The sequence below is a fragment of the Elephas maximus genome, chromosome 8, assembly GCF_024166365.1.
Source record: "Elephas maximus indicus isolate mEleMax1 chromosome 8, mEleMax1 primary haplotype, whole genome shotgun sequence".
NCBI classification, from domain to species: Eukaryota; Metazoa; Chordata; class Mammalia; order Proboscidea; family Elephantidae; genus Elephas; species Elephas maximus.
The window spans coordinates 94,003,690-94,013,751 of NC_064826.1; the positions used below are offsets into that span (position 1 = coordinate 94,003,690).

General features: G+C 40.8%; 1 protein-coding gene across 1 annotated transcript; it reads right to left on the minus strand.

Annotated features, from left to right (window-relative positions):
- Positions 1 to 4,691: 4,691 nt before the first annotated feature.
- LSM5 (LSM5 homolog, U6 small nuclear RNA and mRNA degradation associated) lies at positions 4,692 to 9,745 on the minus strand. Its single transcript, XM_049894079.1, has 5 exons — positions 9,643 to 9,745; positions 8,311 to 8,406; positions 7,965 to 7,992; positions 6,968 to 7,040; positions 4,692 to 6,355 (listed from the first exon to the last, which is right to left on the minus strand). The coding sequence occupies exons 1-5, from the start codon at positions 9,686 to 9,688 to the stop codon at positions 6,323 to 6,325; spliced, it is 276 nt and encodes a 91-aa protein (XP_049750036.1). The 5' UTR covers positions 9,689 to 9,745; the 3' UTR covers positions 4,692 to 6,322.
- Positions 9,746 to 10,062: the final 317 nt, after the last annotated feature.

The following is a 10,062-nucleotide window of genomic DNA, read 5'->3' on the forward strand; positions in this document are numbered from 1 at the left end:
AAAGATCAGCAGACCATATCTACCAGGCACTCCCTGGAGATTCTTTGGGGCAGTTCTACTCTGTCCTATAGGGTTGCTATGAGTTTAAATCGACTCAACGGCACTGGGTTTAGAAGGAGTATCTTTTGACATATCCGACACCACTGGAATCCTACAAATTTTACTGCAGTGGAAGGCTCTTGAATTTTTGTGGGATTAATTTCCCACCCTCTAGCATGAAAATGGGGCCCTGGTGGCACAGGGGTTAAGCGTTTGGCTGCTAACCAAAAGGTCAGCAGTTTGAATCCACCAGCCGCTCTTTGGAAACCCTACGGGCAGTTCTACTCTTTCCGATAGGGTCACTATGAGTCCAAATCGACTCGACAGCAATGGGCTTAGCTTTGGTTTAGCACCCAAATATTGCAAAGAATGGGAATTCCACAACACTTAATTGTGCTCACGAGGAACCTGTACATATATCAAGAGGCAGTCGTTCAAACAGAACAAGGGGATACTTCGTGGTTTAAAGTCAGGAAAGGTGTGCATCAGGGTTGTATCCTTTCACCATACTTATTCAATCGGTATGCTGAGCAAATAATCCAAGCTGGACTATGTGAAGAAGAAAAGGGCATCAGGATTGGAGGAAGATTCATTAACAACCTGCGATATGCAGATAATACAACCTTGCTTGCCGGAAGTGAAGAGGACTTACTTGTGAAGACCAAAAACCACAGCCTTCACTATGGATTACACCTCAACATAAAGATAACAAAAATCCTCACAACTGGACCAAAAAGCTGATATACCCGAGGTAGGTCGGTGAAGGTTTCAGCTGAAGGCAAACTGTTCTAGTATTCCTTAGAAACCAGAATCAAGAAAAAGGCATTGGCCTGATCACCAGCTGCATACCAGGTACCAGGAGCTGTGTTAATTCACTCCAACAATGAAACCACATCTGGAACAGCAGCTGCACTTGGAATCATGTCACGGTTAAGTTTACGATAAACCACTGTCATTCTCCAAGATCTGGTTTTTGCACAGGCCAAAGAGGCAAGTTGAATGGGGACGTGGTAATAATCACTGCCCCTGCATCCTTCAAGTCTTGATTATGGCAGTAATCTTTGCAACCCCTCCAGGAATGTGGTACTGTTTTTGGTTTATCATTTTCCTAGGTATGGGCAGATATAATAGCTTCCAATTGGCTTCTCCTATCACAATAATCCTTACTCCACTTGGCAGGGATCCAGTGTGGGGGTTCTGCCCCTTGCTGAGTGTATCTACTCCAATTATGCATTCTGGAACTGAGGAAGTAGTTCAGGGGCCCACTGTGAGACGAACCTCAGCTAAGACTCCATTAATAGCCTACAGAATGGGTTCAGGGGCCCACTGTGAGACGAACCTCAGCTAAGACTCCATTAATAGCCTACAGAATGGGTTCAGGGGCCCACTGTGAGACGAACCTCAGCTAAGACTCCATTAATAGCCTGACCTCCTGCAAATCAAAACTACAATGAGATTCCATCTCACTCCAACAAGGCTGGCCAAAAAACACAAAATAATAAATGTTGGAGAAGTTGTGGAGAGACTGGAATACTCATACACTGCTGGTGGGAATGTAAAATGGTACAACCACTTTGGAAATCGATTTGGCACTTCCTTAAAAAGCTAGAAATAGAACCATCCAGCAATCCCACTCCTTGGAATATATCCTAGAGAAATAAGAGCCTTCACACGAACAGATATACGCACACCCATGGTCATCGCAGCACTGTTTACAACAGCAAAAAGATGGAAGCAGCCAAGGTGCCCATCAATGGATGAATGGATAAATTAATTCTGGTATATTCACACAATGGAATACTATGCATCGATAGAGAACAGTGATGAATCTGTGAAATATTTCATAACATGGAGGAATCTGGAAGGCATTATGCTGAGTGAAATCAGTCAGTTGCAAAAGGCCAAATATTGTATATTTGTATATTATAAGAACTCAAGAAATAGTTTAAACAGAGAAGAAAATATTCTTTGATGGTTACGTGGGGGGGGGGGCGGGGGGAGAGAGAGGTTTTCACTGATTAGTAGATAAGAACTACTTTAGGTGAAGGGAAAGACAACACATGATACAGGCGAGGTCTGCACAACTGGACTAAACCCAAAGCAGTTTCCAGAATAAACTGAACACTTTGAAGGCCAATGTAACAGGGACAGGGGTTTGGGTACCATGGTTTCAGGGGACATCTAAGTCAAGTGGCATAATAAAATCTATTAAGAAAACATTCCACATCCCACTTTGGAGAGCAGCGTCTGGAGACTTAAAGGCTAGCAAGCGGCCATCTAAGATGCATCGATTGGTCTCAACCCACCTGGAGCTAAGGAGAATGAAGAACACCAAGGTCACTAGGTAATTATAAGCCCAAGAAAGAAAGGGCCACAAAAACCAGAGACTACATCAGCCTGAGACCTGAAGAACTAGATGGTGCCTGGCTACAACCAATGACTGCCATGACAGGGAACACAACAGAAAACCCCTGAGGAGCGGGAGAGCAGTGGGATGTACACCCCAAATTCTCGTAAAAAGACCAGACTTAATGGTCTGAGACTAGAAGGACCCCAGTGGTCACGGCCCCCAGACCTTCTGTTAGCCCAGGACAGGAACCATTCCCAAAGCCAACTCTGCAGACAGGGATTGGACTGGACAATGGGACAGAAAAAGATGCTGGTGAAGAATGAGCTTCTTGGATCAAGTAGACACTTGAGACTATGTTGGCATCGCCTACTTGGAGGGGAGATGAGAGGGCAGAGGTGGTCAGAAGCTGGCAGAATAGACACAAAAAGAGAAAGTGGAGAGGATCGGGCTGTCTCATTAGGAAAAGAGCAATTAGGAGTATATAGCAACATGTATATAAATTTTTGTATGAGGCTGACTTGATTTGTAAACTTTCACTTAAAGCACAATAAAAATTTAAAAAATAATAAATAACCTGACCTCCATACACCCCCACTCCCACTGATGGGCCACAGTGACATTTTGGGTCTCCCGGAATTAGTGTTAGTTCAGACTAGTATCGAATAATCCCCTAAAAGTCTGATTATTTCCTTTTCCCCAATGAACAGTCACTCTCATAAAAGGCTGCAGGCCCCTGTGGGGAAGGCTGGGAGAAAGATTAACAGTGTTAATTTTGGGCAGTGTAGCGGGGTCCTTCCTCAAGGGAACCTGGCATTCTCTTTATTCAAGCAGTTGTGGGTCTGTAAGCTGGCTGAAGTCTGGGAATTTACTGAGGGGCCATGACCATTCTGGTGATTCAGGTTAGACTACTGTTCATTTGACTTAGAATCTCTCCACTTGTACAGATCAAGTGAATATTTAGATTTCCCATCTATTTCACTCCTAGGGACACCATGACTATGTGGCCAATGTCACAGGTCCTATTTTGATTATCACTCTGACTCTACTGTTATAATAACCATGCCCACCCTGTCTCTGTCAATTGAGTGCCACCACTTAGCCCCTACCACCCACAGGGTCTAATCAGCCTTATTGTAGTTAGGTGTCTCAGTTCAGTTAGGGCAGTTCCCACTGTCAAATCTGACTTACATAAAACAGCAATCACAGGAGTCTTCAAGGATGCTGGGGCTGCCTTCACAAATTTGTTCCTCACTGTTGTGGTAAAAGGTGTCTCCTCTGAGCACTCCATGTGTGGGTCTGTGGGTCTAACCTGATAATTCCACTCCAGCATGCCAATTTCCCAAGCCTTTGGATACCTACTTCTACAATATATCAACACAGGTCTGGTAATTCAACTTGATTTAGTGGGACTTGCCAGCCTCTACAACCGTGTGAGCCATTTCCTTGTGAAAAATTTCCCTCTCTCTATATAAATACATAGATACACACACGTCACCGGTTTTTCTTCTCTAGAGAACTCAGCCAAAGACAGAAGTAAAATATAAGACAGAGAAGACAACTACGTAGTAGTTGCTCACTTTGCTTTGTGTCTGCTTTCCAAGATTTGTTTGTGTTTATGAACAGAATATGCTAACTAACTATATTTATGTTTAGCAAGACGATTAAGACTTTTGAGAACAATAATTCCTCAAAGGTAAGTTTGGATTTCACTAAACCTAAGAGCACTTAAGTACATGGCTGCGAACAAATAAGCACGTAACTAGCGCTTACATCACTGCCTCTCAATTCTCATTCAAGTTGCTTCTTACTTGGGATCGGGAGTAAAAGAAAAGTCTACTGCAAAAGCTAACGGACCTTTTATAAGACATTTTCCACTAGTAGAGTCAGAAATTTGTCATATCTAAAGCAACTTACCCTTTCACTCAAAGATGTAACAAAAAAACGAACTAGTTGTCGCTAAGTCGACTCCAACTCATGGCGACCTCAAGTGTGTCAAAGTAGAACTGTACTCCATTGGGCTTTCAACAGCTAATTTTTCAGAAGTAGCTCTCCAGGCCTTTCTTCCAAGGTTACTCTGGGTAGATCTAAATCTGAACCTCTAACCTTTTGGTTAGCAGCCGAACACATTAACCATTTGTACCACCAGGGCCCTAATGAAAGAAAGATACTTTCTACTTAGCTAATAAAGTCTAAGATCACATTGTTTCCTTCAACTAGTGTACAAGTCAAAGACCTACAAAGTTACCACAGACCATGACACATGTATGGTCACATAAATAAAAGGAATAAAAGGGGAAAGGGGGAGGAAAAAGAAACATTTATTGAGCATCTACTATATTAGTCACTGGGCTACACAAATTCTCAATCTTTGCAAAAACCCTATAGGTAAGTATTAACCTCATTTTACAGATTAGAAAACTGAGGTTCAGACAAGTTATTTGCAAAATAAAATTGGATTCTTTTTTATGTGGAAATACAATTCCAAACGTATTCAAGATTTGCCAAAATAATAATATACCAGAAAAATAAAATCAGAACAACAAAGGTCATTCTAACCCATGTGTACCAAAGGAAAAAACCATAAAGGACATCAACATATGACTTCATCAAAATAGATTATGCCAAAAAATACAACTAAAAGGCAACTACAAATTGAGAACATTTACAAAGTACATGACTAAGAGTAGCCTATTGAGAATGCTTACAAATTAGCAAGAAAAAGACAAACATTTCAATGGCAAAAGGTCCATGTACTTCACAAAATACAAATGAGTTCAAAATTTAAAACATATCCGGTTTTGCCTATGACAATGGCAAAGAAGGGGAGAAGGTAAATAGCCAATGTTGGCAAAGACATAAAGGGTACTACAAAAAGTGCTGGCAAGAGTGTAGGTTGATCTTAACCCAACCCATGATCTTAGGCATTTATAAATTTATTCTAAGAAAAGTAAAAATGTACATAGATTAGACTACTATAACCAGTAACAGGAACAGGCTAAATACTTTACAATTAATCCATTTAATGAAATACCAGCATATATTAATGTTGTTGAAATACCTGACATGGAAAAACGTTCCCCATCTAAATTCAAAAGAGGACTTAAGTGGCAGCTACAAAATAGTATGTTCAAGTTGAACAAGTTTTAAAAAACCAAATGTACAGGAGAAAGTCTAAAAGGATATATAGCAAAATGTGGTCAATATTTTCATTTGTGCTTATCTGTATTTTCTACCTGTTAAAAATACCAGTTGCCATCGAGTCAATTCCAACCCATAGCGACCCTATCAGACAAAGTAGAACTGCCCCATATGGTTTCCACGGAGCAGCTGGTGGATCAAACTGCCAACCTTTTGATTACCAGCCGAGCTCTTAACCATTCCACCACCGGGGCTCCGCGTGTATACGTTATCTGTGCATTTTGTTTGTTCTTAATAGAGGTTAATTGAACTTGAGTTCAGTAGAAAAATCCTCTTATAAAACATTAGCATTTGAACTGAATTTTGTTAGTAAGCACTTCAAGATTTTTTAAATGTACCTACTCAAAATCAAAGTTCATCATTTTGTTTGGAACAATTTTGGTTTGAGAATCAATGGTCACATAAACAAAGAAGCAAACAGGCATAAAATGACAGGAAAGCAAGTGACAAAATAACTGTAATCTTTGTCCCACTGGCCATTACAGTCTAAAAAATATAGCTACAGTTAACCAAAAACATCTTTATTTTAGTCTTCAAATAGCACAGTGTTTACTTTTTTCCCAAGATAATCATGATTAACTTACAAAAATTGGCATTTACAATACATCTTCAAACCATCTCCCTTTAACGGGAAACTGAGCATTATAGAATCCCAAGATTAAAAAGTTAAAAAAAAATCCATTTTGTTGCCTTTATAAAGCAAAACAGAAGCTAGCACAAGTCAAGAAAATCCACTCATACTTCAGGTCCTTCTCCTCCAGGAACCAGCTGCATAGGAGGAAAAAGAGTTTATTAACAATGCCACAACATTTTCTAAAAATCCATGAACTTATCAATCAAAGCCACCTTTGCCTCTCTCTCCCTCCCTCACATTCCCATTTTCCCCAAGTCGTCAATAAAATCCAAACCAAACCCGTTGTTGTCGAGCTGATTTGACTCATAGCAACCCTACAGGGCAGAGTAGAACTGCCTCAGAGGGTTTCCAAGGCTGTAATCTTTACAGAAGCAGACTGCCATATCTTTCTCCCACAGAGCAGCTGGTGGGTTTGAACCACTGACCTTTCGGTTAGCAGCTGGGCACTTAACCACTGCACTACGGGTTTCCAATTCCCAATATTATCAACCAGTACTCACATAGTGTCTCAACAGTGATTTCTAACAAAATGAAAAAGGCCAAACAAGCTAATCTCTAGGCCCAATGCCATATTTAGTAGCTCAGCTTTAGCGCCCTGACTACCACAACATCCCTTTCCCATCCTAAGCATACTGGTCCATGGGCATTTAGTCAAACAAACAGCATCAGGAGTTAGATCTGTAACCACCGTCCTACAAAAACGGGCTACTGTTAAATAAAACAGTATTAGCTTCAATGTGTCTTACCATTGTTATATTATTTCCATTTAGCAAAATCTGATCTAATTTAGTAATCCTTCTTCCTTCCGGTGTGATTTCGCTAAATAAATAGATAAAATAGTCAGGTTAAACAGTGGTAATAAAAGCCAACATTTTGAAATCTTTCCATCCCTAAAAAGGTTATTCTTCTATGTAAGTAAATGTGAGGTGAAGCAATTATATCAAAAACTTTCAAAGATCAAGATTATCCACTGGGTAATGTACACTCTTCCTTAAAGGTAAGAGTGAACTGACTGGCCTAACATCCACTAAGTTCGATCTTCATTAAAAAAGCTGAAACTTGCCAAGGAGGCCAAATACGAAATATTTACCAGCTTCACTCTTTTTCTTTAACACATCCATTATTGCTCATCTCCATCCATTAAAAACCAAACCCGCTGCCGTCCAGTCAATTCCGACTCACAGTGACCCTATAGGGCAGAGTAGAGCTGCCCCATAGGGCTTCCAAGGCTGTAAATCTTTACAGAAGCAGACTGCCAAATCTTTCTCCCCCAGAACAGCTAGTAGGTTAGAACCACCAACCTTTTGTTTAGCAGCGAAGCGCTTTAACCACTGTGCCACTAGGGCTTCTCCCAGCCATTAAAGCAATTTGTAATCAGTTCAATTTTGAAAGCAGAGATATTGGTCATGATCTATATAATTAACACAACTGAGCCATCATTTACATTTTATGTTACACAGTTAAACGTTTTTATTACCAGTCTTTTATTTGACCTGAGCAGTTTTTAGTATCATTCATCTTAAAGATTTGTCTCTACTAATTTCCTAGCAACATGATAATAATTATATTAATAACCCTCTGATCTAATTTTACTAGCATCAGTAGATAAAATTTCCATCTTTAAGATAATGCCAACAGGCAATATTTACTTGTAAATCATTTTACTGACTCGATAGTATTAAAATTGCCTTAAATTAAGAAGAGCAATACTCCTCCAAACTTTTCATTTTTAACACTACTTACAACTCAGTGACGTCTTCCAATACCATATCTGAAATTTGGTGTTAGGAAAATAAACATACCTGTCTGAATTTACTCTGTCTTGTCTTTGTTCAATTTTAGTGATAACATTTAACACAATGACTTAAATTTTCAACTCTCGTTATTGGTAGAAACTTTATCTTCGGTCAGTACATACCTGCTGCTGTCAAGTCGATTCAGTACATACATCTCTTAAAATGTTACCACAAGTTCCCCAAGAGTGAACTGATCTCTAATATAATAATTAGTAAATACTGATTATCTATAGTTCTTACTTACGTTATTAAATACCTAAGAAAAACCTATCCACCACCTTTTAAAAGGATACTGACAAAGTCATCAAAGCCTAGAAGCGTGCCAACAATTTCCTTATCACTCTTCATCACAATGTGAATTCTTGATCCTATACACTTGTCCACAAGCTCTAAGAATATATTGAGGAAAAAAAGAGAGAGGAAAAAGATTATTTCAGCAATTCATTACTTCAACAAATATTTGAGTGCCTACTGGCACTCAATAACTTGCATATAGTGAAAGACAAACCAGGAAAAATATTCATTCAACAACTTTAGCTCTTATATTACAAATCTCTGTTCGATCATTAACAGAAAAGTTTCCCTTGATCTCTACTTAACTCTCCCTTGTAGCAATTTACCATGGTTGCACTTCTGTGTTTTAGGTTATTTAATAATATATGAACTGCCTACTAGACTCTAAGCTCCACGAGGGTAGAGACCGTGCTTGTTTCTGCTCATCACTGTATCCCCAATGGACAACCCCCCCCCCCGCAAAAAAAAAAAGAGAGAGAGAGAAACCGGTTGCCGACAAGTCAATTCCAACTCACAACGGCCGTGCCTGCAATCAACCGGGCACTCAAAGAGTGTCAAATGAAGGAATAGAAACTTTTCAAGCACAGCCTCGTCTATTAACTTGGTCACTCTTCCCAGTCTCGAAATATTAGGGGAGAGAGGAGTATAATTATCTTCATCAGAGATTCCTATCACTACCTGCCTCACCCAACCGAGGGCTATTCTCTGAACTCTGACAGCAGCTTGAATATCTACTGAGCCAGTTCAGCACTATTCGGCACAATGCTCAGTATCCATTCCCTCCACTGTTTTCTGCATTATTTTAAGAAAAAGACTGTGATTTGAATTGCTGAATACTGCTGAATAGTGTCGTTATGATCTCTGTGGTGGATGGCGCACAGTAGACGCTCCAATAACCGTTTGCTGAATGAATGACAACTGGAACCAGTTTCCAGATTCCTCTTTTAAATTTCATTCCTGACCTTCCCTCAATAACCGGCCAGACATAAAATAAGACAAAGCCTACTCTGAAGATCTTAAATGCTAGGTTTGGGGGGTGGGGGGAGGCCGCTACCCAAGACACGATAGAGACGAGCTCACAACAACGGCAGGTTACACGTTCAGTTCATTAAGCATAAACCTTTCTCCGGAGACGGTTTGGTTTGGGGAGTCAAAAGTTGCTGCCTCAAGCGAACCTATCACGCTGAGGCAGGAGCGGTCAGGGGCCACAGACTTGGAGCAGAAGGAAAAAGCCGGATACACTTTTCCCCACACTTCGCCACCTTAGTCGCAGCGCCTCTGCCCCCAATCTTGAACTTCAGCTCCCCGCCCGGCCCCCCGTGAAAGGTTACCTAGCGGCAGCAGCTGCGACGGGTTGGTGGTGGCGTTAGCCGCCATGGCTGCGCCGGAAGTGGCCTGCGTCTATCGCGGTAGGGAGGGCAAGTTTGAAAGAGCGCGCTTCCGCTTTCTTCCCCTGCGCGGGCAGGCCTGACCAATCTGAGGCCGAGAGAGCGATCGGGCCCAGGCCCTGTAGATCGCGCACACTCGCTTCTTTCGGGTGAGGTATCTATGTCCGCTGAACTTTTCTCTTAGAGAGGTACCCTCTCTTTCCTCGAAGTTTCGGAGGCATGTTAAAGATATCTTGGCTTGTGAATAAATTCTCCTTCTAACCCGGAAGATTTTGGAAAATTTTAAAGTCTTTAATTTCGTTGTATTTTTCTTCAGAAAGTTCTCTCTCTTCACAAGTCGGGCATCTTTCTTCAGACCAGTAA

Bases quoted from the DNA above. Each gene is read 5' to 3' on its own strand.
- LSM5 (XM_049894079.1), bottom strand. From the start codon at position 9,688: ATGGCGGCTAACGCCACCACCAACCCGTCGCAGCTGCTGCCGCTAG. The intron at 7,993-8,310 runs GTATCCTTTTAA...ACCAAATTTCAG, and splicing joins AGGCTTTGATGACTTTGTCA to ATATGGTATTGGAAGACGTC. The intron at 6,356-6,967 runs GTAAGACACATT...CCTCCTATGCAG, and splicing joins ATGGAAATAATATAACAATG to CTGGTTCCTGGAGGAGAAGG.